This window comes from Hakea prostrata, chromosome 10 (assembly GCF_041222555.1).
Source record: "Hakea prostrata isolate BN-2017 chromosome 10, UWA_Hpros_2, whole genome shotgun sequence".
Taxonomy (NCBI): Eukaryota; Viridiplantae; Streptophyta; class Magnoliopsida; order Proteales; family Proteaceae; genus Hakea; species Hakea prostrata.
Genome location: NC_142609.1, coordinates 4648684 through 4676524, shown reverse-complemented (window position 1 = coordinate 4676524; position 27841 = coordinate 4648684). Strand labels below are relative to the sequence as shown.

Below are 27841 nucleotides of genomic sequence, written 5' to 3'. Positions count from 1 at the left end.
ATCTGGATGAACCCTTGTTGATAGAATCGGTGCTGCCTAAATTGCTACTTTTGCTCTTGCTCCTGCCGATGGATTGCTCAGTGCTTGAAGTCGAAGGAGATATGGGCTTTGCTGGCACATCAGTCCGATTACGGCTACTGATTTGGGTTTGACATCGCAAGGCTGCAAGTGCTACTACGGCGTCGGCGAAATCTCGGTTCCCACACCATCACTTCCAACAAGAGGAAGACCATCGATGATGATGTATCACTGCTGCAATCCGGCGACCTAGACTTGACTTTGACGGTAGGGTTTCATAGCAAGGGTATTTTTGGAATTAAAAAAATTTTAACAGTAGATTTCCAGTTTCATTAACATAATGGACTAGTGTGTTTATTGAATTCAGGCGTCTGTGTTTTTTAAACATAAAGTGGGGTGTCAGTGCTTTAATGCTTCCATTTTGGGATGCGAGTGCAATTTGCTCTAATTTATATTTATAGAGTTTTAAAGTGCACACCCCCAAATTGGTCATGGAACTCGTAAGTTGAAAGTTGTAACCCCCCAAGTGTGCTTTACTGGGGATCCACTCCTTAATGACCATTGAAGACCATTTAATGAAATTCAAATAAAATTCAAAACTTGATCAAATTAATTATCCCTTTTTGTGTTAAAATGACTGAAATGCCCCCTATACCCTTATCTCGCATGAGAGGGCATCTTCTTCCTTCACCCAGCCAAAAATCACCTACAACCACCCAACCGCTGAAACCACCCACCACGGAAAAAAAGATCATTACGAACAAACGTCTTGCATGAGATTGAGAAGCAGGAAGAGTATTCCTCTCGCACTTTTAACTGTTATTTAGAGAAGACCCACTGCATTCATTTGAAGTTTAGAGTCAGCAGGCTCAGTGCCACCAAATTAAAGAAGTTATCTGAAAATAAGAATGTTTCATGCATGAATGCCTGTTCATGGCGGATATCGTTAACCTTTTACGAGTTCATATTCAGGAAGTAAGGAAAACTGTCATAACTACATTATGTAACAGACATTCAGATTAAGATACAGACAGTCTTCATGAAACAAGTACCTCTACACACAAAAATTATAACAAGAACCTTAGAAAATTTCTATACTTATAGTAGCAATCACCTGTAATTGAATGAATGAAGTGAAAGCATGATTTTGTGGCTCAGGAATTAGTCTGCAAACATGAGTGACATTTGATAGCCTGAGTTCTACAAGACTATGGTTCTGAATCATTATATACAGGATCAGAAGGGGACCTTACTCATTGCCTGTAAATCCCTCACCACTTTAATTCTACAATGGAAAATCTATATCCGGGGCTACTTCGTAATCTCTGTGGGGATAAATCCTCAAATATGGACTTGCCCCAGCTGGAGTCCATTTGATTGCCCCAGTCAAATCGGTTTTGTGTATCACATCACACGTTCACAGATCACTGGGTTCTCTTGTAATTAATACTTTTTCTTTGCAAGCTTAGGGTTTTTGCACATTCTGATACTTGGTGGAGTCACCTCTACCATCTCATCTTCCTGAATGTACTCTATGCAGTCATCCAGACTATAATCCAAGGGTGTATCAAGCATTACTGCAAAGACAGATAAGAAGTTCTTAAGCATTCAATTTAAGGGACAAATCCCAGCTGCCACAAACAAGCAAGCAAAATTAACAGATGGGTAGACTCCAGTACAGTATCTAAACTACAAAACAAAGGCAAATATCAATCTGGTCAACAATGCCTAGGTAGAAAAGACACAAGATGTTATACAACGTGTTTGCAGTTTGTATCAAGTACACGAGACATATTCTGAACTACAAGGCCAATGCACTCTTTGATTTACCGTATGCAGATTACTCATAGTTGTGAAATTTGTTACATTAAAGACAGATAATTATAAAAGAAGCCAGGGTTCCATCATCCGTGAGTCCGAAGGATCACCTTATGCCAAAATGACTCCCATACAGTTCAGTTGGAACACATTCAGTAGAAAATATTGTCCACAATCATCTAACCATGTTCAAAATTCTAAACAATTTTGGCATTGCCAAGATCCATAAAAGAGGGTAGAATAAGTATGAAAAGTTTAGGAATGCAACTTCAACAAAAGCACAACAAAGAACTTCGAAAATTTAATGGAGAGTTCCCATACATGGTGGACTATATGGTTGAAACATACACTATATTGACAAGTGGCCTATCAAGGGGTCCCATATTTAAAAGTCTCCGTGGCAGAAGAGTGGCACGTAAGACAATGCTAACAAAAATTACAGGTCATCATTCATCAAATTAGTTTTGTCCATCCAAATTACTTGCAAGTCCCAAGTCCCAAGTTCCAAAGAGGTGCACATTTAATAAGATAAAGAAATGGAAAACCACCTGGAACTAGGATGACATCTCATTGAACATCCTTAACAACAGAGTCTCAAAGAGGGAAAGAACATAGAAGCAGAAAAAGTCAGTTTGATCCAACAGGAAAAACATATAGTGCTCTATGGCTCTTACATCAATATAAAGAAACTAAAAGTGCAATTACAACTTGCAGAAGGAACCAAAGGGGTACATGAATTAGGGAATTCTATCCATAATATGAGAAAATGTTCCTTACAACTAAAAATTTACCTTAAATTCTTAATTCATTAGAATAAGTGTCCCACATAATTAAAACTCTACCCGAAATAGGAATAGAAGTTCCATTCAGGTAAGACTCTTATTGTTGACAACCAGGGAAAAAAAAAAACAATTTATTTAATGAAATCAAAAATTTCAAATAAAACCCCTGTTCCTGCTTTATCCATAATTTAATCCTTCAAAGGGGTACATGAATTAGGGAATTTTATCCATAGTATGAAAAGATGTCCCTTACAACTAAAAGTTTACCTTAAATTCTTAACTAGTTACAATAGGTTTCCAACATATTTAAAACTCTACCCAAAATAGGAATAGAAGTTCTATTTGGGCAAGACTATCTTGTTTTTCATTTATTTAATGAAATAAAATATCTCAAATAAACCCCGTGTTCCTACTTCTTATCCATAATTTAATCCTTCAAAGGGGTACATGAATTAGGGAATTTTATCCATAACATGAAAAGATGTCCCTTACGGCTAAAAAAGTTTACCTTAAAATTCTTAATTAGTTACAACAGGTAGTCCAATATAATTAAAACTTTACCCAAAATAGGAATAGAAGTTATATTCAGGAAAGACTATTTTGTTGAAAACCAAGAAAGAAAACATTTATCTAATGAAATAAAATACCTCAAATGAACTTAATAAAATAAACCCCGTGTTCCTACTTCTTACCCATCATTTAGGCACACTAAAGTGACCCAATTTATGAAACCTATTACAAAGAAAACCCCTACGACTAAAGTTCCACCACATAGATAAATAACACAAGGCTTATTTCTACCAATATAACCCCAATTTCTGTGTTTTATACGCATCAAGCACACAAAACAGCAGGAGTGCAGAACTGGGCTAGTCACCAAACGCAGCAAGTTTCATGTCACGTGGGTATAACAAAAAAATAACTAACTGCTTGCACAAACTCATACAAGTTGGTCATTTTTATACTGGACAAGTCTACATGACTTCTAACTAAGTTTTGCTAATTTGTATCTCAATTTGGGTGAATCACCCAACTAAAAACCAGGTTTCCAGTTATGCTTAAGGATGAACTTTCTTGCAATGTGTAAATGTCCCATGCTTTGGTCAGGAAAGCATTCTTCTTTAGTTTGCCCAGCAATTAATGATAGAGATCCATCCGAATTGCTCAAAAGTCAAAGAAAGATGCTCCAGGACTCTCATCAAGTTTATGGTGGAGGTTCATCAATCCTTTAATGAAGATGTTTCCTACATGACAAGAAATGCAACTATTTCCAGATGAGTACGTATCTCTGCCAAGAGGAACCAAAGCAAAGAATTTCATATTTGTAGGGCCAAGCGTGCTTTTACATTTAATAAAGGGGGTAAAAGAGTAACATACTATATACCATTTGTGAAATCCCTTATGGTCCTAACCCGGAAATCCATATTGCAAGTCCGAGAACCTGGAGCGTGCGTAGAAGGCAATTGTGGGCCATCCAGATAGAGACCATTGAATTGGAACCTGAACCAATGGAAGTGGATGGTGAAGATGATGAAGCTGGAGAGTTGTTGAAGTTCGGAAGAAGATCTCACTCAAACACTGACGGATAAGGAAAGTGGATTAAGAGTTCATTGACGAAACTTTTGGAAAATCCCAAAGATCACGTAAGACCCCCCCCCCCCAAAATGTGGGTTCATGTTGAAGAAGAGCCAATGGAAGAACCACCCTTGAAATTGCTCCTGGAGCGATTCCAGGGGTATGGATCAACTAGGTATGGGTCTCCCCGGGAGATCCTACCAGGCAACCCATACAGGTGCTCGCGGATGAAAAATGGCAGTTTTGGTATTTTAGAGTTTCAAACCCCTATTTAATGAATTTTTTTTTTACCTAAAACGTGTAATTTCACTCCTTAGCCATCAAAGAACGTCAAAGAGTTCATTGCTAAGAGGGAGAATATTGCGGAGATCGTCCGGAGAACTTTCCGCACAATGGTTAGTTTACTCCTTCGTTTGTTTTGTTCATCTCCTTTTGATACTTCGCCATTTATGGATCCTTGTGGAGAGATCCATAATTAAAGGAGATCTAAACCCTATCTTTGTTATTGTTATAGAGTGATTCCACAACCACTCTATTATACGTTTTTCTTTCCAGATAAATTTTGGAGAAGACCTATTTGTGATTCATTAGGTTTTCGATTTGATTTGAGTTTGTGAATGTTTGTTGTTGATAGATCTTGTTCTTAGGTGTTTTTAGAACTTCCTTTTCGTTTTGGAACCAAATCCCGAAGTTGTCTGAGTGTTGGATCAGATTTTGTTTGTAATAGGACATGGGTCTCCCCGAGCAACCCATGGGGGGTTACTATTCAAGCGACCTATACCCCCTAGGGGTGCAAGTTTGGCCCTAGCGGCCCTGACCCGCCCTAAGCCCGAATAGGGCTTGGGCTAAAGATTTTGGCCCTAAGGGCAGGTTAGGGCCAAAATATTCTGGCCCTAAACTACGGCCAAGGACGGGCCTAGGATTACTCTTTGGCCCGCCCAGCCCATCCCGGCCCGTCCCTGATTTTAGCCCTTATTTTGGCCATAATCTTGGCCCGATCTTGGCCCTGAATCTGGCCCTGATTCTGACCTTGGTCTTGGCCCTAATCCTAGCCCTGATCTTGGCCTTAATATTGGCCCTAATCTTGGCCTTGATCTAGGCCCATGATTTTGGCCGTGATTTGAGTCTGGACCCTCCACCTATATGGAGAGGAATTAATTATAATCCACATGGGTGAATATTTGACACCTGTCAAATTTTAAAAACATGATCATGTTTTGTAAAAAATTAATAACAATAAATTATATCTTCATTACCAATGTAGTAAGCATCCACCTGATTTTGGTCCGATCCTGACTCTAAAATTGGCTCTAGTCTTAATGTTAATTTGACCCTGATCATGTATTAGATTTTTACCCTAATCTTCACATTAACATTGATATAACTATAAGTTTCGACTTTGACCTTCAGTCATTTTGATAATATTAGACTATGAGTTCACTTTTTATATTATTTTTAAGATAATTTTTATTTTTCGAATTAAGTCATTTTTAGTTCCAAAAAATCATTGATTTTATATTTTTGGACTAAGGCGAGATAATATATTATAAATAATAAAAGCTAGTATATAGAGAATTAATGTCTAACAAATCTACACCCCAACTTCTCATCATGAATATTGACATCTTTCTTTTGCCTCCAATGTGATATTTCAGAGAAAGAAAAAAAAAAACTTATCAAGGATAGATAACTATGTTTGTAACTAAAATATAATGTTCTTTAACTACGAAAAAAATATCAATACTATATTATCGTTAATTTACTTGTTAACAAAGTTTTGAATATGATTTTTTTTTTTTTTTTTTGTTAAACAAAGATATCAATGGGAAGGGTTTTCAATTTCCATCACCAAAGTAATGGGAGAGGTTTTCAATTTCCATCATCAAAGCAATGAGAGACTTTCAAAGATCAATATAGAATTATGGAGTACGAATTTATTTATGTTTAGAACAACATTATCAACTTATTGACTATTTTATCATTTTGTATGAGCTTGAATCATCTTATATTTTTGGTTTACTTATGATACTTGCATTATTTATTATAAGGCTTCTCCCTCACATGCGCCAATACTTATACCAATGGTCGTGGTGAACGAGTGGTGACCTAATTCCTAGCCATGGTTGATGAGACACTGTTATCCCTATACCTCAATGGTGATGCTCAAGATCGATGAGACTCTGTGAGAGGTTTGTGTGAGACTACCCAGAGGAGGCTGGTGTCATATCTTAATGCGTGTCTACCTAGATAGGGACCTACATTGGTTAGAGTATGAGAATTATCTCATCGCATTGCATAAGCATGACACTTCATATCATATCAGCATATAATTATTATTATCCCATGTTCAAATGATGGATATGCATATTTATTTGCATTACTCGCTAAGTTCTTTGGAACTCATCCCTCGTGGTATATTGTTTTAGATTTTATTGCAGATCCAAATGCCTCGACGTACAATGTACCGGATTACAAGAGTGACAACGTACACAGTGACTCATGTGCATGTCACGAACTGTGCTTACCGAGAGTAGTCCCACTCTTGAGAAGATAGAGATTACTAGTGGAACTAGAACGGTTAAGATTTATTTCTATCATTTAGTTAAAAACACTCTTTGATCTAATTCCTTAGGAGATATGACTTATTCCTTTCAAAATTAACCTTTACTTTTCCTTTGAGGATTAGTATTTAAACACTTTGTCTTTGCTTCCGCTTTTGTTTTAAGATCCTTCTGAGATCCTCTAATTACGTTGTTACATTTTACTTTAAACATTAGACACTTGATTTATTCTAGCTCATGAATGTGTTATTATGTGGAATGGTGTGTGATGTGACATGAAACTGGGTCTTGTGACTGTGGATCACTCCCTCAAGTATTAGGGTGGTTAGATTCCGGCTAGGTGGATGTGACACCATCTGTCTCACTCTAATCAACCATGAAAAGGAGGAACTCTGGGACAAAATGGAGTGATAGGGACTCTTAGTCAAATAAAATTCTCATCACTTATCAGCTGCAGTCTAATAAGAAGAAACAGGCTTCAAATTTTGAATGAGTTCTAGAGCTTTTTCTTACCCGTTTGTTCTTTATTGGAACGTACATTGGTTGCTGCCTTCCTCTTGCAAACATTAAGGGACAGGTCACCAGGACGTTGGTGGATGCCCACAATTTGACCTTTATAGACTTCCTCACCAGGTTTGACAAACATCTGACCTCTCTCTTGTGCACTTGAAAGCGCATAAGATGTAGTGGTTCCATCCTCAAATGCAACCTGAAAATCAGTTTTCACCGAACCTTAATTGTAATGAGGTACGATGGAGACATTTATGTGTAAAAAATGATCAGGTATTTATAAGAGTTTAAAAAGTTTCCTTGTGATTATTACCAGTGAACCCTGATCTCTGGTGTTAATATCTCCTGCCCATGGTCCATAGGCATCAAATATTGTGTTGAGGATTGCAGTTCCACGAGAAGCTGTTAGAATTGCATTTCGCAATCCAAGAAGCCCACGAGTTGGAATCTTATATTTGACCAATGATGTGCCCTCTGACCTGGTCAACAAATGGATTAAGATACTCAGCCTGACCAAAGGAGGGCCAGGGGTGTAAACTGAGGTAAAAGATTAAATTTACCCACAGATATCAGGAAATATAATGGATAAAGATAAAACACACAGATGAGATATCAAATCAAACTTGTTCCACCATCAGAGGGATCAAACCATAAACAGTAGGCATAATAAGTAATCAGCAGCATGCAAAGCCTTCATTCACCCGTACTAAAAGACCTATAGTACTGAAGGCTCATATCAGTAATGACTTGCTAATTGTTACCGCATTCCCCCCCCCCCCCCAGTTCCCTCTTAAACTAACAATGAAATTCGATCACAGTATCAAGCATGTGATGCATGAATATTCCAGTAAGCAAATTCTCTCTCATAAGTCATTATCATTAACAGAATACAGGGAATTCAAGGAAACTGCATATGATGGCTTTTTCTAGCTACATTTAGTTTCAGACTCCCAATGCAGCCAAATTTTCTCCATTGCCACTTTCTGAAGACACCACTGAAGTCCTATGAAATGCATAGCAGTATTTAAATTAACCTCCTCCAAATCCAAACAGAGTGATGTTTCTTCTATTCCAAAACTCATAAAATGTGTCTCCATTTTCTCTATAGTTTATGTGCGTTATCCAATATCCATAGAGAAAATGTATTCAACTTTGATCATCTTTAGTTAATTAGGATTTCTACTTGATCTTTGTCAAGGTCTGTGTAGCCCCAGGCCCCAAGGTAAAGCCTTCAAACACCAACAAATTTCACTTTTCTCCAACAAGCATGGCTCAAGTCAAAGGAGCCAAATCCATTTCTGATCCAGCCAGATCCTACAAGAATCATCTGAACCTTGAAAAAAACCAAAGAGTTGACCATTTCGAATAGGGATCAGAATTAGCTGATTCAAATGATCAGCTCCCGGTTCGAAGAATAATGCCAATATGAATTCCAAAAGCAAAATGAAATCAGTCAGCAAGGAGAAAAAGAAGAAAGAAAGAAAAAGAATAATGTTAGCTGTCAGAAACATGATTCAAGACACTGAAGGAATCAACCATAATAATTAGTCAACCCAGAAGATGTAATAATTAATACGTAATGATCACTTCTACTAGTACAACAGATATCTTACCACCAAAACTTTTGTAAGACAAGGAAACCCAGCTATAAGGTTTGGACTCTCCACACATAAAATAGGAGTACTTCAACATTTAATTTTGCAATACTAGGAGACAGAACCACAAATTGAATCTGACTTGTCCTGCCAAAGGTTTCCAATATGTTTCAATAAGGAAGCCTTACCTAAACAGTAGTAAAAATCTGCCACATGGCAGATTGATTGGGGCCCAAAAAATGGACACGGTAGATCCCTAAGTCACCTGTTCACATGTCAGATTTCAGCCAAATTGAAATTTGCTAAGTGGAAAAAATTAGAGCTCTGAAAATGCAGGACCATGCAGAAGTGCACAGTAGTGTGGTCAGAGTACTATAGGTAATACTTGGGATTCTTTTCTTAGGAGCAAGTCTAGGATTGGGTTACATATGTATTGGACCTTCGATCTCCTAGGTCTAACCATCCAAGTAATTGGCAACTTAATGAACTTGAAAATGGGTATTAGGTTAAGTACAAACATGGCTTTAATACTTAGTTTAGTTTTATGTTTTAAAGATTGAACCGGTTGAACCAATTGTTCAATTCAAGTTAGAATGTTTTAAAGATTGAACCGGTTGAACCAATGGTTCAATTCAAGTTAGCATGTTACTAACACATGACTGAAATTTTAAGTGTAGTTAGTTAGGACTTTATTTTGAGTCTACTTTCAGTTTCCTAGTTAGTTTTAGTTCTCTAACAGATAAAGTATTGGATAGGCGTCCCCATTTTAGTATGGGACTCTATTTTAAGTCTTTTACATTAGGTCAAACAGGGTCTATTATTGAGTAATGAAATTGGTATTGCAAGCAGGCTGCTGCCGCCATCTTGTTGAGTGAGTAATATCTAAACTGAGGCGGGATTGGTGAGTAATATACAAGCTGACTCCTTGCACTGGGATATGCACAGGAGGTTTGCTAATGAGACTGGTTGGACCACTCGAAATCTTGATGGTGTGAAGCCCTGGAGGATCTATCAAAGCTTCCTCTACAATAAACTAAAGAACAACACAGTTCAAGTTCCGAATTGGTTGAAAGTTATCCATTTCATTGATTACCTACTCTCCAGCCTTAACATCAACAACCAGAAATTAAAAATTGATCCCCGTCCCCAACTTCTATCATAAACTTCTAATTCCCAAGCCAACCCCCCCCCCCCCTCTGGTTATTTTCCTATTGAAAGACCCTATCTTAATAAAACCTACCCACTGTCAAAATTCAAAATCAGAGACTATCCAAAATCAACCCAAAGCCCCCATATATCATCCCCCATACTCAACCCCCTTTACTGCCCAAGGATTCCATTAAAACCCCACAGATACAATTTTATTCAAGTTTCAAATCCAAACAAGCTGCTGCTTTAAATACCTGCAACCACATTCTAGAAGATCATAAGCAAGGTGTTTCTCGCAAGGATTCTGCCTAGCCCGAATAACCATTAAAACCTGCTGAAATTTTCAACAAAACTTCTCCCAACCATAAGTGAGACTGGATCCAAGTTTCATACCCACCCAGCCAATTGCCTCAAAGTTCTGGTTTTACCCGTCAGTCCTCTATTTCTAGTAGGAATTCTCCAAAACTCCTGATTTAACAACCTGACTTAGTTGTGATCCTAACATATATTCTACACCACATGGCTAATCAGTTTGACATTATTCCCCTACCGTCAACCTAAACCTAGCCCTTAAGTGGGGCACATGCTTAGTTTTGGCCTACTCGGACTTTGGCTGTTTCATACAAAATCCTGGAAGAACGGGCTCCAAGGTGATCTCCTATCAATCTAGGACAGATCAGTAGGAGTGCATACACATACATTGGGATACCTGCCAACATACAGGAGGATATTTGATTGAATTAAGCTCTCAAATTTGACAACTGGCTAACCAGATCATGTCCTTTCTATCCAATCATCAGAATTGCCATACCGTCTGCCTACATGGCTCAAAATGGTAGCCCATTAAGGAAGTCCTACCAAAATGGGGATGTGTAACAGCACAGTTAATATATCAGCAACACTCAGAATTATTAGGACATCTAGTTTTCAATCACATCAGGCATAAACAGAAAGAAACTCTTGATTTTACAGTATGCAAAGACTGACACAGCAAGGCCTTGGCTTTCTGCTCCTTACTTTCAATAGAGCAGAATTTACTTTACATTCAAAAAAGTACTAATATCCAATTTTGAAATGCTTTTGTTTTATTAGTGCACCCAGCCTCCCAAAAAAATAATAATAATTTAAAAAAAAAAAAAAAGAGTAGTCTCATAGCCTCCCCATCTCACATCGTCCGCAAGTCGGACTGGTTCAGTGACGGATTCAGGTTGACTAAATGCAACACCAAAATTAATTCATACCCCGTTGAGTACCCATAAAACTTGCTTATACTCTTATATTTACTGTTTAATTCCCCAAATTTATGTTTATATATACTATAAAGTCAAAAGAAAAGGAAAATACTGTATTCAACAAGCTTTCCTTCAGTCTCGATCACTAAAATAAATGACATAGGCACTAACGAATTTAGGGAATTACTGATAGCATTCACATTTCACATATTTTGCAGAATATTGAAATGAACTATTATTATATTGGCTGGGTATATGCTGTGACATGGCAAGTTTAGGTATTTATGATCTTAATTTCTAAAATACTGATTCAACGCGCCATACTGACATTTATCCCCAAAAAAAATGACGCTCTCCAAAAGAAGGGGACTACCAAATGAAAATGCGAAGAGTAGAGGCCAAATATCAACCTTGTTCCTTTTCAAATCCACGAGAAGCAAACTAGCAGAAATGAAACAAATTTGGGATCCTAGAAGGAGCATGATACTTTTTCCTGCAAAATGAGAAGCAAAGAGTTCTTACTAACCCTAGTCCCTGCATATCAATCATTTGTCCACGCCTTCTCCCTAGAAGTTCAACCACAGATCCCATAAATTCTTCTGGTATTTCAACAGTAGCAATCTGCAATGAATTTGCACAAAGGGGATTGAAGTCAGAAACCATGGAGATTGGAAAATATGGTTATATCAAGTTCAAATATTAAATTTTCTTTTCACTATCAATTAGGTGGCCATGAAAATTATTATAAAACCCAACAAAGTGAAGAAAAAGTGGAAGAAAAAGGCTACTCGAATTCAACATGTTTTGAGCATAAAATATCTCAATTAATCACCTCAAAAGGTTCCAGCAACTTGTCGTTCACCCTTTTGTTGATCACCCTCGGTGGCCCCACCATGAACTCATAGCCTTCCCTTCTCCTGAAAGAAACTACTATTCTAGAAAAACTTGCAAACTTAAAGATCAAGAGCAGTGAAATAACCCAGATTTTGACTCACATGTTCTCTATGAGTATGGTAATATGCAAAGTACCCCTCCCACTAACAATGAATGTATCTGCAGTTTCACCATCTTCAACTTTCATAGCTAAGTTCCTCTCTAGTTCACGATATAGTCGATCTCTCAGATTTCGACTAGTTACATACTTTCCCTGTGGGAAAAAATGTTCATAAAGTGAAAAACTTGATATCCAGTGGCAGAACCAATGTGATGGTAAGTACATCTTAATTCTAAGTACAAGCATGAACCAAAACTCATTGAACATGGATGCCCTTCACTGGATCAGCAGCAAAGTATAAGATATGAGAATACATATTACAAGGTAAGCATCTCCAGTTTGACAACAGAGAGCCATTAAAGTTGGACATGTAGCATGAATACCTCGCGGCCTACAAAAGGTGAAGTGTTGATAGAGAAAGCCATTTTCACCGTTGGTTCCTCCACCTTAATGGCAGGTAAAGGTTTCCCATAAGTTTTATCAGCAATAGTCTCCCCAATCTGCATAAAAGGTATCAAGCAGTAATCAGATCTTAAAAGAAAAAGACATTGGCTCCTATTGTTCAGGGATTTTTTCAAAACTCAATATTGCTGTGATGACTTTATGCCATACGATGGAATGCTGAAAAATGCTCACCATAATATCACCAATACCACAAAGAGCACAAATATCACCAGCTTCTACACCCTCCACAGGAACCCTACCGAAGTTCTCATACACAAACAGCTCGCTAACTTTTCCATATCTGCATGCTTCATCTGCAGTACATACCTGAAAATTTTCAAAATTTCAAGTTGTGTCACGTAGGAGACCATCAATCTCCTAGTTGATTTAGCCAAGAAGAGAAAGATATCCACAAAAAGATTTCTAATACTATAAGTCAACAAAATGGATTTGAGTCATTTGACCTTCCCACCACATGGAAAACAACACAGTGACAAAAGAAATTAACATCTTTACAAATTTGAGTAGTTCTTTTATTCTCTCTTTCAGGAAAAAGGAAAAAGTAATCATTTTCACCTATAACTCAAGTTGGATGATTCTCAAAGAACTGAAAGGAAAATCTGTAGGGCTGTTTGGATGCCATGAACAGAAAAATTTTGAATTTGAGGGGGAAGATGGAGAGAAAATTCAATCATAGTATCACCACAGGTTTTGTTTTATTCTGTTTTAGCCTTTAATTCCAATAAAAAATAAGTGAATTTCTATTTTTGGTTAGTTAAGGGAGTCCAATGAATGTTCCATCTTATCTCTAACTCTTCTTTTTATCAAATTGTGGAAAAAGCTAGTTGGGAACACACTCAGTTCATTTAAAAGGAAACCAATTGAGAAACTTGAACGGAGCTGACTATTCACCCACTTCTTTTCTCTTGATGTGCAGCAGCAAGGAGCCAACTGGTTGTTGAACCAACTTGTGATGTGTTCCAGCTGCAGTAGTCATAAAGTCTAGGTGAACCAAGGGCACAGAGGATGCCTGTGAACCAAGACACGGGGAGGTACTTGAACACTAGGTGACACCATTAGGGCAACCAACGTAATACTAGATGTCATGAAGCTTGGATGCCAAGGAGACCACTAAAGCAACACCTTGACAATTATAGTTCCAGTGAAGTGCCGGATTGTTGGTAAGAAACATGAGAGGAAGGATAGTTCAAACAAGTGAAGGACCCCGTAGGGCCTTTCTGAGCGTTGTCCGAACACCAACAGCTGGGGAAGAAGGAGAAGGGGCTACGGGGAATGCTGCAAACCAATAATTTCAAAAATTCCAATTTGAAGAAAAAATTAAACCAAAAAAATAGAAGCAAAGCTAAAAGAATCCAACACTCCAGCTTGTTAAGTTGATGCCTTGATGGTAAAGTTAATCCCAAGGGGGTAGTTGAGATGGCAAGGGAGTATCGCCTAAAGGTAGCATGAGGTCCTGAGTTCGACTTCTCATACTGTTGATGCCACTCAAATAGGGGCGTTTAGTGTTCTTCACTGTTTTTGGCAAAAGTCAAGTGCTTCTCATTCAACCTTGGTATGACCCAGTCCAAGTGGTTATGAGGTCATATGCCCTGCAGGATTAGCTGGCCGAAGCCCTACTTACGATCATTAGAGAGAAAAGAAGTCAATAGTGAAGTACCGATGTTAATAGGTAGAACCATAGAAGTCTGATCAAAATTGTGTCATTACCAATTTACCATAAGTATACTACCAACCAGCATTCCCACTCCCAATAGAGGAAATCTAAACTTAATTGACAGCATAATAAGGGATATTTTTCCCCAAAATAGAAAGTCAGATTGATATACGTATGATCATCAAAGAAAAGTAATTAACATTAAATCACCCAATCCCTTCTATTTCCATTATTTTTTAAAGCATCTAATTAACTATCCAAGTCCATGACCTATGAGCTTTTCAGGCCTCAACCTAAGCACATTTTAGGATTCAATATACAATTTCTTGGCATTCTTTTTTTTTTGGGGGGGTGGGGGTGGGGGGTTGGGGGTTGGGTTGTTCAGGGTGTAGTTGTGGAGGGGATTTCTTCATTTGCTTCTAAGGTCATATATCAAACTTAGAAAGACATAATTTTTTGGCTTTTTAGGTAAGTTGTACAGAACAAGCATGATGACAATGGTGTCTCCATATCTATCTTGTGAGGCACAAATACTATAGAAAGTAGGATGAGAAATGAAAACTGAGCAGCATTTTGAACCTCAACAGGTAATCTGGAAAGAGGTTCAAATAGATTGAAAAAACAGTATTATGCATTCCGGATGACTTCCACCTTTCTATTAAAATCCTAACAAGACCTACCATAATTTTATTGAACTGATGTCCATTAAGATCAAAAGTTCAGAAAAATCTGAACAAGTAAATTGTTTGTATCAGAAATAAGTAATTACAATTCTGCTTCGAGACATAGAATCAAACTAGTAACCATCAAGCTCAGTTGACAAACTCATAACTCTTTTAACTAACTTAAGAAAAAAATTAGTATACCATATACTTGCATTAAGTATTAAATCCGAATGCAGTTTCAGAAGGATTGATTAAGAAAATTTAGCTGAAAATTCACTATGCAGCCAAAAGACCTCACCTTCACATCCATCCCCCTCTCCAGAACCCCAGCATGCAAGCGCCCAATGGCTATTCGTCCTTTATGATCATCATACTCAGTACTTGTTACCTTAACATGGAAGACTTATCAGCATCAACATAATGATATATAAAAATACAAAACAAAAATAAATAAAATCCTCCACCTTGAAAAATCAATTGAGATATTTTTAGTAGACCTAACAAATATGAAATACCTGAACATTAACTGTGCCAAAGATCTCACTAACATTGCTAAATTATTGAACCTAAGGCAATTCCTATTACAGCTTCCTTTTCCCCGAAAGCAACCCCCCCCCCTTTTGGTTTGGTCACTTCATTCCCAGAACCTATAAGCCTCTGCACTCTCAGGTCAGAACCTTTAAGGGATCTGAACTGTTTGGAGTTAAGTAGGCTGAAAAAAAAAACATAAAACCTAAGCATGTAACTCTCTAATCTCCTGAATTTATGAGTATCCTTAAGGCCATTGGCAGACAACAAAAATAATTCAAATACATGAACTTCAATTGTTCCAAAGATCCAAAAGAACATTGCTAACGTATTAAACTCATCAGTCTGTCTGTACTTACTCAATTCTGCCAGGACATAAGAACCATTTTGTTTACTAAATGTAACTGAGTCCTGAGAGTTGCAACTGTCAAACAAAACCAACTTTTGTTTCCTTCTTTGTTCCAATACTATCAAACATTACATCAGACCTCTAGTATTCTAATTGCTGATTAATGACAACAACCAAGCAATTCAAGATCAGCTATAGTCTGGAAGTAAGATAATCCAAATATCAATACCACAGTACCTTTTGGCAAAAAATGTGCTCAGAATTTCTCCTTAAAAGGGAAGTCTACCTAAAATCTTGCTAACATCAAAGTCCATTGACTGTGTCTACAATGATCTCTTGATTAATCACAATGATTTCAATCTGCTAAACAGTGATCGAGGAAATATTGATTAATTATTCTTAGTTTTTCACTACAGAAATTTAACATTTTGAGTCTGCTAGTCTGGTTACTTTTAAAATTGTAAATGAAGAGCTCATAATGAAAGGCTGGAAGGTGAGGCTTTCAAGCCATCTACTACTCATAATCTCTCATCAAAATTATTGTATTTGTTGTCTTTTCTATGTGTTCCTTTTGACGTGGTCAGCCTGCATCACTACATAAGTAAATTTGGATATCATGTTTGGCTCTCACACTGCCATCCCTAGCATTCCTGCAGGTCTAACATTTTCTCCATCTGCAGTCTACACTGCCATTAAGTCAAAAATGGCCAAGCTGAGGACAAATAAAAGGACCCCAAGAATAGGCATACATTTTGGAGATAGAAATAGAAACTAAATTTTTTAGCATATAAATGATTAAGTATTATATCATACTGTTAGATGTCTAAATCAATTAGTGCAATGAAGAGCAACCACTAACAAGCATCTGCAGTGCACCATCTTTGTCAATAATTGGCCCAGGTATGCATCTGCTAATAGCCTCAAAAAGTGGTCCAAGATCATCAGCCAGATCATCTGGATTGAGTCCAGCCTTCCCCTTGATACCACTCGCATATATTGCTTGAAAGTCACACTGTGCATGCAATAAAGTTTGCTAAGGTTAGAAACCAAAGTCTGATTACTGCTTAGATGAGCTAAATACTAGGAAACACTTCATTAAATGGAAATACCTGTTCATCTGTTGCATTTAATTCTATAAATAATTCAAAAGTCGAATTGATCACAAAATCTGGACGAGCTGAAGGTCTATCAATCTTATTGACAACGACAACAACAGCATGCCCAAACTCAAGAGCCTTCTTTAGAACAAATCTTGTCTGTGGCATTGGGCCCTCAACAGAATCTACCTAGAAGACAGTACAATTATATGTAAGCATAATTAAACCAAAGAATATTCTAGATCAAAATTAGCTGCTTCTTTTTTAAAAGGAGAATAAAGCCAAGAATGGGAATGATTCATCCAAGGAAAAATGCTCAGGGAAGTACTGATAAGGTAAACCTGACTCAGATTGACATCCAGTGACTTTTTTAGGATTGGGTATGCCATATGTTTGCAAAATTTATTTAATCAATCCTTCCACTCAAATCCTTGTAACTCTAAATTTATGTAACCTTCTAAAATAATGTTTTCTATATCAAGGGCTCAAGTGGAATGACAGAAATTTGCAGTTTCCTAATTGGCCTGTTGGCTCCTCATACAAATTTAGTTAGATTTCTTAAAGGAAGAGATACTTAGTTCCTTGTTCTTCTTACAGTCACAAGCAATTTAACATTTTTCAAACAGTTAAAAAACATGAATACTTAACAAGTCAGCATTTAATCCCATTCCCCTTCTCATATCACCCACTTTTTTATTTTTCTTGAATTTTCTTGAAATTTTGGACTTTTCTGCAGACCCTAAATTTAAGGTTGGATCTCCACCAATCTAATCGTTGGATATCTCCAAACTTTAGGTTCATCATTTCCCCCAACCCTAGCGACCAGACCTAATTTGACACCATGCTAATAGTCTGATTTGAAGATATAAATACTTTCTTGAATTTTCGTGCTCCCTAAAACCCCAAAACAAGAACCGTTAGATATTCCAATTCAGCCATCCAAACCCAGCCAGACTTCAGGTATTATATCTTTATTCTATTACCTACATTCCCTCCAAGTTTCAACTCATTTTGACACATACGGACCCAAGTTTCCCATCTCAAGGAATTTATCAATCTACCATGGGATGGCCTATATACCCTTGAGATCCTAAATATCATTAGTGTATGGTCATTAAACACAAAACACCTTAACCTTTTTCCCAAAACAAAAACAAAAAAATCATCCCATCACAACCCATATCACAAAGAACCCCCGATATCCTTAACAAATTTCAAGAAACCCTTTCTTGGTCTGTAGGACCTGTACAAGTTGGTTCTCTTTAAAGATCTTAGAAGAACTAGCCCCTCATTCACGTGAGGCTAAATCAAAGACATTAATAGAAATTTCGGATATCACATCCTGAGACTTTTTACTGATTGTTTCCTTGGCAAGAAATATGTACTGACACCATTTTCAAGTCCCTGGATTACTCCCTAGAAATTTTTTTCCTTATCTATCTCGCTTTTTTTTTTGGGGGGGGGGGGTTGAGGGGACATTCTTTTCCTCAAGGTTATACTTCCCACATAACACTATAAAAGTGATTTCCTTAAACACTTTTCCTAAGTCTAAAATTATTTCCCCATGATGCTTTGTTCAAATTACTTGGGAAAATCAACTTCCCCAAAATTTAGACTTTCCATTACAGTCAAATGATATCAACTAGCAAAACAATAATATAGCCTTCAAAGATACATTTACAAGCTTCATCTAACAAGCATACAACAATGAAAAATCTAATTTCATTTGCCTATTTTTTTCAACAACCATTACTTACATATGTAGAGATGAAAATTTTATCATTTAGGTGGAAGATGAAAAATCCATTGTAAACTATAGAATGTGAAAGAGTTTGAGGGTAATGAAGCCTCATCAATGACATATAGACTATGGATGATCTCTAGAATTAGATCTTTCAAATATATCAAAGAGTTTGAGGGTCTTTTGATATGGGGTTGTTGAAACTAGCTGGTTGAAAACCAAAATGTGAAAAACATGGTTGAAATTGGTCAAAATTTGTAAAAGTCAGTATCCCATACTGATGACCACATTACATGGCTTCATTCCCATTCTACAACCTTTTCTATTGCCTCGGCTTGGAACCTCCTCAGAACCCCCTCCCCCCTATCCCATGGACTCCTCTTGTCTAGTTCAAAGGTCACATCCCTTGCCACTCCCTAACCCTTTGGAGAGCCCTTAACCTCGCCCTCCCTACCCAAGCATTCCTCATTAGCCACCACATCCCTGCCAGCCCCAGTTGTACCCTTTGTTGGAATAGTTCAAAGGACATTAACCATCTATTTTTCTACTGCCAGCTCTGTTTGGACCTTAGCCCTGGCCTCCATTTGGCCCAGATTGCGACGTTCATTTGGCTTTGCCCGAGATTGGAAATGGATCCTGAGAAACTATGTTGGTGCCACTATCTACAACCAAGTGAGTAAGCCTGTCTTTGCCACCATTGTCCACCATCTTTGGTGGGAGCGTAACATGAGAAGATGGACTTCCAAATTCCAATCTCGAGATATGATTTGGAATGCCATCTATTTTGATGTTTCTTCGAGACTTCGCTCTATTCCCCATACCCCTGTTGTTGACTCTCCAAGAAATAGACTGATTGTTAGTTCTTGGAGTCTCACTTCTTCTATCCAATCCCTTCCTTGAATGGTCTTCTTTCCCCCCCCCCCCTCTCTATCCCCTTTGTATATGTGTTCTTGCTTGCTTTCAATATTTTAATTAATTATTCATCCAAAAAAAAAAACTCAAGGTTCTACCTACATTTTTGTCAAAACCGAGATTTAAGAACTATAAGAATATCATAATTCCTTTTTCACCCCTTTGATGATCCTCTTAGTGAAATGATGAAATAAAGAAATATGAGCATATCTTAGCACATCTTACTTCCTTCTCTCTCATTCAATGAATCCTAGAAGTAAAATTGTGAAATAATGTCATGGTTAGGTGCTGGTGTTAAACATACCACCAAAACAATTTAACCATTAGTTAAAAGTCAGAAGGATATCAAAACAACAAGAACAAAATAAAAGGAAACAGGAGTTTCAATAACACTTACCACTAGAAGAACTCCCTCCACCATGTTAAGGACACGCTCCACTTCGCCGCCAAAGTCAGAGTGCCCTGGAGTATCAATAATGTTTATCTTCATATCCTTATAGGAGATGGATGTATTTTTACTCAGTATTGTAATTCCCCTTTCACGTTCTAGATCGTTTGAATCCATTATCCTTTCCTGAACAAACTGGTTGTCACGAAAAACCTGCAGAGAACGGACAAGTCTTGGTTATTAACCAAATATACCACCACAACAATCAGCATTAGACGTAGCCATTATGAAGTACAAAAGGTCCAATAAAAGAAAAGATGCACGATTGCAATGGTCCATGGATTTATATTTCTGATGACTTCTAGTTAGAAATAAAGACCATCCAAAACCCAATAAATAAAATAAAAATAAAGTGGGGAGTGGGAGGTGAAACTGCCCAATCAGGAAGGGCAGTAGGTCTCCAACTTAACCCATAAATTGCTATCTCTGGCCTCTACTAGTGAGGAAAAAAAACTATGAAGTAACATAATGGAAACATGAAAAATTCCATGCTAGATTTACTAGAGTTGAAGTTCTTGCTTCTAAAACCAAAAGAGACAGAGAAACAGGAAAGAATAATGAAAAATAAGTAACCCGGCAACTTCCTTTGACAAACCAATATAAACTGGCAAGGATCATGGATCCAATCAGTCCAAAGAGATCCCAATCCAGGTTGTTCAGAAGGGACTCGTCTGAAAAAAAAAATTGTTTATTTATCTATTTAGTTTTTATACCACCCCCAAGGATCTGCAGTTCCTTAAAACCTTGAAAAATGAGCTTAGGGACATGAGATTTCTGAGGCTACCTTTGATTGTTTCAACATAGCATCCACCAAAGTAGTTTTCCCATGATCTACATGAGCAACAATTGCTATATTCCTTATATCTCGTCTCCTCATCAACTGCTTCTTGCCTGCATATGCAGAAAAGCTTTAGAGTTGCACATTTTCATTAGTTCATGCATAACAAATACTGATCAAAATAGCTAGAGATCTTTTGACTTTTCTTTTTTGGGTTCTGGGGAAGGCAGGTGGCACAAAGCAAAACAGTGCTAAACCTGCAAGATACAATGAATGTGTATTGGGAAATCTACCAATGCAAAAGACAGCCTCCCTTAATAACACGCTTAGCTGGTGTGTAAGAAAATCAGCCAACGAAAAGGACAGCCCCCCATACTCAATAACATGCTTAACTAGCACCAACAAACACCAAACAACACAAACAGCAAATTAGGGAGCACTACAAATGAATTGATTTTGCATATATCGTGTTTTCTAATTCCTATTCATATTGGTTGGTCTTGTCAGTATAGGTTTAACCTTGTTTCTGAATTTTATTGTGTTTCCAAACTTCCGGCTAAATTTCAATTTTCGTGTAGAGTAAGAAAAAGTATTAATCCCACCCAAAAAAATCCAGAAAAATTTTAAATAAAAAATGAAAATGCAATTTATTTTCTAGATATTCAAACAAAAGATATGGTTACCTCCTAGCTACTTGTCTAAGATTTGGTTATATAACAAAAAAAACAATCCGAAGAGATACCCTTTATTAGTAGAACCATCTGGGGGTGTGGTATTCCTATAAGACCATGTTTCTGACAGAGAAAGACCACTTGTTGGGGTTTTTCCAACTGCATTGCAGGAAACTATGGAGCAAGAGCAGTGGGATCATCTGTTTCTGGAAATGCTTGAGTTAGAAAGAAAATCAAAGTTTCAATTGGAAGAACTTCCACGTGCTTACATAGCAGATGCTGATAATCTCATAATAAATATCCCATGAGAAAACAGTTGTTGACAGCAACAAAGGACCAATGTAAAGTGAAGAACAAATTCAAAATGTGTCCCCCCACCAACATATCCAAGCGTCAGTTGAGCACCTTTGGCATGTGGCAGTGGCAAGACTTCAGAACTTAATAATGGAGTGGTGCCTGAACTAATTCTTTAAAAAGAAATTGACATACCAAGTATGACCGCCAACCATTTGCTTTTTCCTTAAAGAGCATACAGCGAGACTGGCTCCAACCGCTCTTACAAATGTCTCCTACACTATTTCTCTTAAAAGAAGTCTGCATATTGAGTACAACTCTATCTACCAATTGCTTCTTGTTTCCATTAAATTCAAGAGTATATTTAAAAGAAGAACTTGCAAAGGTTCGAACTTTCAGATATGACAGGCCAAAGAATTCAGTCAATGACATGGTGAAACCTTTTAAGAAGGTGGTAAACAAAGTACTATACATCACATAGCCCCAAAAGAGACCAAATAAATCAAAAACCAACCCAGTATAAAAAAAAACGCAGCTACAGCTCTAAATCAGCAGCAACCAACAAAAATTAGAATGCAATTTTTAATTCTAAAACCATCAAGAGAAACAATACCAGTAGCAGTTTCCGTGACCTCGGAAACAGAACATTTGATTGCAGAGCGATTCGAAGTACTCGAAGAATGGCAATATTTCAGAGCTGTTTTAGTTGTTAGAGCTAAAGGGAAGCTCCGGCCGAGGATTTGTTTAGGGAGAAGAAGAGAAGAGGAGCTTCTACAAGAGTTGGTGTTACAAGTTCGGCGAGATTGGTCAGTGAGAAGGGATTGTTTGAGACTGAGAGTTCCGTGGAAGCCACTAGCCATCTCCATTGCTCAATGCTCTCGAGTGAGCAAGCTAGCCGAATAGGGATTTGGCAAATGAGGCTGTTATTGAACCTCAAGAAGAGCAGATATAGAAAACAGACTCATTTATAGGTTTTGATGTCGACCAACGAATATGCTCTCTCTCTCTCTCTCTCTCTCTCTCTCGCTGTGTGTGTTTGGACTTTGGAGAGGCTCAACAACAGGAATTCAATAGGCTCCGATTATTAGTTTTTTCGTGGTAGAGTCCCTCGACTTCTCCGGCAATGGGCCTGTTGAATTTTAAATGGGCTAAGTTGGGCTGATATTTGGGCTCCTATGGGATGGGCTGAGATGGGCTGAGATTTTAGCAAACCCAAGCAAGAAATTGTTATCTAGACCTGTATACCCTTGATTTGCATCCACCAAAATACTCACATAGGCTTAGTTTGGTTGCAAGGAGAATGGGGTTTTCTTCTACAATTAAGTTAAGAAGTCTAGTTTCAAGAAATACCTTCGGGATTGTGCACGAGAGTCAATTAGGTTCTTCAACTAATTCACTCTTCTTCGATGCGCAGATTTTCATTAAACACCGACAATGCACTCAAGTAAGGGGTATCATCGTCAATGTCTATGGGCTCGGAGTCCGACTCATAATTATCAATCAAAAGGGTCCACAAGTCTCTTCTACCACCGCTTCGAGTCTTCGGACCAAGGTTTAAAGTATCCCACGATACCATACGATACTAGCCGATACGTATCCATATTTGACCCAACCGATACGATACATCTCAATACGGCTCTCCATTGAATTACACTAAAATACAGTAGCTAGAGCGATACAATACTCGATACAAGACGATACATCTCTTAAAATCCCGCCGATCGATCTCGTCCGATACTTAACCTGCTTCGGACATATAAACAACAGTAGATCCGGGTTAGGGTCAGGGTTAGGATAGGGCTGGATTTTACAATATTGATCAGTAGTCTCTAGAGCTAGGATCTTAGGTAAGAGACATATATACGAGTAGTTCAGATCTGGGTCCATGATACCTGTATCAAAAAAGTCATGTGTGAAAGCAATAAGATCATTAGAAACAAGTTGCCAAAATTATGAAAGAATGTAGGTGGTAGTCTGTCGAATCCTGGTGATTTAAGTGGTGCCATAGAGAATAAGGCAAATCGCACTTCCTCACTGGATGATTTCTCACACAACAGACTGTTCATCTCTTGATCAATGATAGGCTTGATGGTATCGAGAATGAGATTGAAAGCCACAAGATCAACAGGGGTAGAGGTAAATGCTTCAATGAAGTGGGTATGAGGGAAATTGCTGGTGTATCTGAAGTCCAATTCCCATCATTATCCTTGATTTGAAGAATCTTATTATGCTTCCTCCTTTGAAGGGCTGTAGCGTAAAAAACGAAGTGTTTCTGTCACCCCCTTGTAACTAGCTGATTCGTGATTTCTGGAGCCACAGTAACTCTTCCTTATATAGTTCACCTTCTAATTTCTTTGTGATTTCAGTGATTTTTGCCTAGGAGTATAAATCAGTAGGAAGACATTGTAGCATTTCCAGTTCAGACTCTAAATTATGAATATTGGTCTCGATTCTTCCAAATGTCAGCTTATTCCATTATCTGAAAGTCACATGAGTAGACTCCATTTTTTGCTTTAAATTTTCAATTCTTGTTGTGTGTGTCTTCTCTTTCTAGACTCTTCCTGCCATTTACATTCTTCATGTTGGAACCATGCACATTCAAATTTGAAATGTTGTCGCTCTTTAGTTGCTCCATCATTGATATTTAGTAATATAAAGGCATGGTCAAATCCAATAGAGGTTTTGATGAAGATGTTGGCCTTGGGAAATTGATGCCTCCAATGAGATTACACACACCTCTATCTAACCGAATTTTGTTAGTGTTTTGCTATAACGCTTATTGCACCATGTATAAGGAGATCCCTTGAAACCTAAGTCCACGAGACCGCATTTATTCATCAGTGTTCGAAAGCAAAGACAATCATGCCCTATTTTTGCGAATTCACCACTCTTTTCTCTCCATCCCAAGAAGGCATTAAAATCTTTGATACACATCCAAGCAGATGTTCGCCCATGTCTGATACATTCCAAATGTTCCCACACTTCATTTCGTTTAGATTTTTCAGATGCTCCATAAAACAAGTGACATGGAAAGGAGTATCAACAGGAAGTTGCATAATGGTATTGATAATATCCGCTTCTGTCGAAAGGATAGTGAGATACTGCTTTTCCAGAAGAGTGACAGGCCTCTAGCGGCCCCCCTGTCGGTGGCACATGATATGAGAAATCCATTATGAGACAATCACCTATTTTTTCCATAGTTGCTTGGATATTTTTAGTCTCCATCAGGGTTATCCTTTTTACTGAGTCGCCTTAGCACTTTCTTCGTTACAAGATTACCGACCCCCTGAATATTCCAGCTCAATAGCTTGAAAGAAGCCTGTTGAGTTCCTCTTCTACATCCACGGGCTCAATCGATAAAAAATGTTGGTTGTCATGGTCCATGGTCCATTGGTGAGGTTGAGTGGGAAGGTGATGGTTGACTTGGTAAGGAGGTAATGATGTGTATAGGGATATAAGGTGTAGTATCAAGCTCTGCAGGTCCTACCCTTTTAAACTTAGCCCATTTTTGGGTTGAAGGTGACTGTGTAGGTGTCGTTTCCATGGGGGCAGGAGGGTAAGAGATTGTCAACAAGTTTGGTGGATGATGAGGGGAAATCAGGTGATTAGGGTTTTGGGTAATGGCCACGTTGGAGAATTGAGGTAATAAGCCATTACATGATGATTTAGCAGTGAGGTATAAAATGGATAAGGAAAACCAGGTTGCCCCTCAGCAAGAATGGTAAACGAAGGATAGACGTATGGGAAAGAGTTCACAGTTGGCTGATGGGAAAGATTGTGGTTCGTGGTTACTAGAAAAGGAGGTGCAAAAGGGTAAAAGGGGTACTATGGGTACAGTTGGGTAGGTTTTTGACATGGCAACTATTGAAAAGTGTGATTTGGCGCAGTAGTAGGGATTTGTGAATCAATGATGGTTAGGGCGGATGAGGTTGTTATTTGGGTATTTTGGGGATTTGTAAGTGGCAAAGGTGATGGAATATTTTGTACGTGCATGTTTATACCTATCGTTGGGCAAGGTGTATAGGTAGGGGTGTCAACGGTGCGGTTTCGGGCTGAAAAACACCTAGCCCAAACACGGCCCATTAGCAAAATAATGGTTTCGGGCCGATTTCAATTTGGTGCGGTTTGGGTTCGGGCTAACTAACGGTTTGGGCTAATGGTTTAGATTCGGGTTGACTAACGGTTTATGGTGTATAAGAAAAAAAACAAAAAGAAACAATTGAGCATCCTACAACAAAAGCGAAAATTATACGGAAAGCAAAGTTGCTATTGGTCAATTTTCTATAGAAATCAATAACCTATATATTAAATAGTAAAATGACTATTTGATCATTGAATTCATGCTTAATTTTTTTTTAATTGTCTATACCAACTACCTAATGGTAATATAATGATTCAAATACTATTTAATGTAAAATTACAAAACGGGTTATAACGGGTTGCGGTTTGGTTTCGGGTTGGTGCAAGCTCCACAACCCTCAGCCCAATTACGGCCCATTAAAGTTCTGTTCGGGCCGGTGTTGTTCGGTTTTAACGGTTCGGACTATAAATTGACCCCAATGTATGCGTGGTAGCATGTGGGCGCGTGCCACGTGGAGTAGGTGGTGCAGAGGTTAGCAAAGTTGGTCTCCTTTCGTCTTCTCGATTGGCAATAGGATACTGGACTAATGTTGTTTCCAATAATTGCACTTGTGGTGTGGTGCCTCGAATCTGTGCTCCAAATTGAGGGATGTCAAATGCCTCACAATAACCTTCATATGAGCAACCATGGATTTCTCGGTGTGCTTCTTCATCAATGAACAGTTGTTGGCAACGAACTCCTCATGTCTCCAAAAGCCACAATATGTACAATATAATGGCAGACACTCATACTTCAATGTGACATTCACTAATGGCCCATCTGGACGTTGAATATGCATTTGAGTCTTTAGAGCTCATTGAATATTTATAGTTATTCAGACTTTACAAAATTGAACCAACTCACCAAACTACATACCATTTATCAACATAGCTTTCTTGGAGGCTCCTAGTATTTGTCCTAATTGCAGCGCCATGTCCAAAGGCGTGAAGTCGTGTGGGATATCAAATATTTGAACCCATATATCCATAGTATTAAACTCCCATCGCTCCCAGCATTCCAGTGCTCAAGTTCTATCAGATTACTATTCACTGTTTGTGGGCTTTCTTCCAAAACATTTCTAAGGTCTAGGGCATATTTGAATTTGAATAGGAAAATTTCTTTCACCTGAACAATTACAGACACCGGTTTCTTGGTATTCCAACCTTTGATGAGGCCTTCGGATACAACTTGTAAGTGATATCTCTTACCATCCATCACCTTCCCAGCTAAAGTGTTACAGGGGAGAAGCGAATCTTCGTTGTGCTACTGGCTTCTAGGATTAAGGTGTCTATTCCAGGTTCCATCGACGGGGGATTGATTTAGGGTGTTTAGAGGAAGAAGCCATTGATACAAGGGAAGCAGGTTACGATTAGTATGGCAAGGCTATGCAAGAGGGTTGAAACAGGGGAATATGTGAGAAGATAAACAAGCAGTAAGTGGTATGGGAGATGTTGGTGGCGAGGGTTTAGGGTTTCGAAAAGATGAACACTCGTGTTGAAGAGAAGACGCTCCTTACGGAGGAGAAAAGATCTACCTTTATTATTGATTCACTTACACTCCCTACGTTGGATCACTAAAAAAATTTGCCTTTTATGAAATTCTTTTGGGATTAGAGATGAGACCCAAACTAAAATTGATGCTATAGACAACACAACCGACCAGCATCCTTATCACTTGATCTCTTAGAATTACTTTTAGATCGTTTAATTTAATAAGAAAAGCAATCTTTAACAAGTTCAACTTTTCTCTGCTAATTAAATTAGGATTTCAATGTGAGAACCATACCTTTTTCTCCCCCGTTTTTCTTTTAGAAAAGTTAGGAGTTTTAACGCAAGGAATATACCTTTTTGGTTTTTTGGTTGTTACTATCAAGAACAGAAAAAAA

General features: G+C 37.9%; 1 protein-coding gene across 1 annotated transcript; it reads right to left on the bottom strand.

The window, feature by feature from the left end:
* Positions 1–916: 916 nt before the first annotated feature.
* On the bottom strand, positions 917–22840 carry SVR3 (elongation factor family protein). Its single transcript, XM_089136143.1, has 14 exons — positions 22450–22840; positions 20878–20984; positions 20043–20246; positions 17005–17181; positions 16755–16907; positions 15317–15406; positions 12871–13005; positions 12618–12734; positions 12236–12387; positions 12073–12157; positions 11767–11861; positions 7578–7743; positions 7268–7463; positions 917–1595 (listed from the first exon to the last, which is right to left on the bottom strand). The coding sequence occupies exons 1-14, from the start codon at positions 22700–22702 to the stop codon at positions 1462–1464; spliced, it is 2064 nt and encodes a 687-aa protein (XP_088992269.1). The 5' UTR covers positions 22703–22840; the 3' UTR covers positions 917–1461.
* Positions 22841–27841: the final 5001 nt, after the last annotated feature.

Excerpts from the sequence above, each read along its gene's own strand:
- SVR3 (XM_089136143.1), bottom strand. The coding sequence starts at position 22,702 with ATGGAGATGGCTAGTGGCTTCCACGGAACTCTCAGTCTCAAACAATCC. Across the intron at positions 15,407-16,754 it reads ATGGTGCACTGCAGATGCTT|GTAACAAGTACTGAGTATGA; the intron begins GTTAGTGGTTGC and ends TTCCATGTTAAG. Across the intron at positions 12,735-12,870 it reads GTGGTATTGGTGATATTATG|ATTGGGGAGACTATTGCTGA; the intron begins GTGAGCATTTTT and ends CCTTTTATGCAG.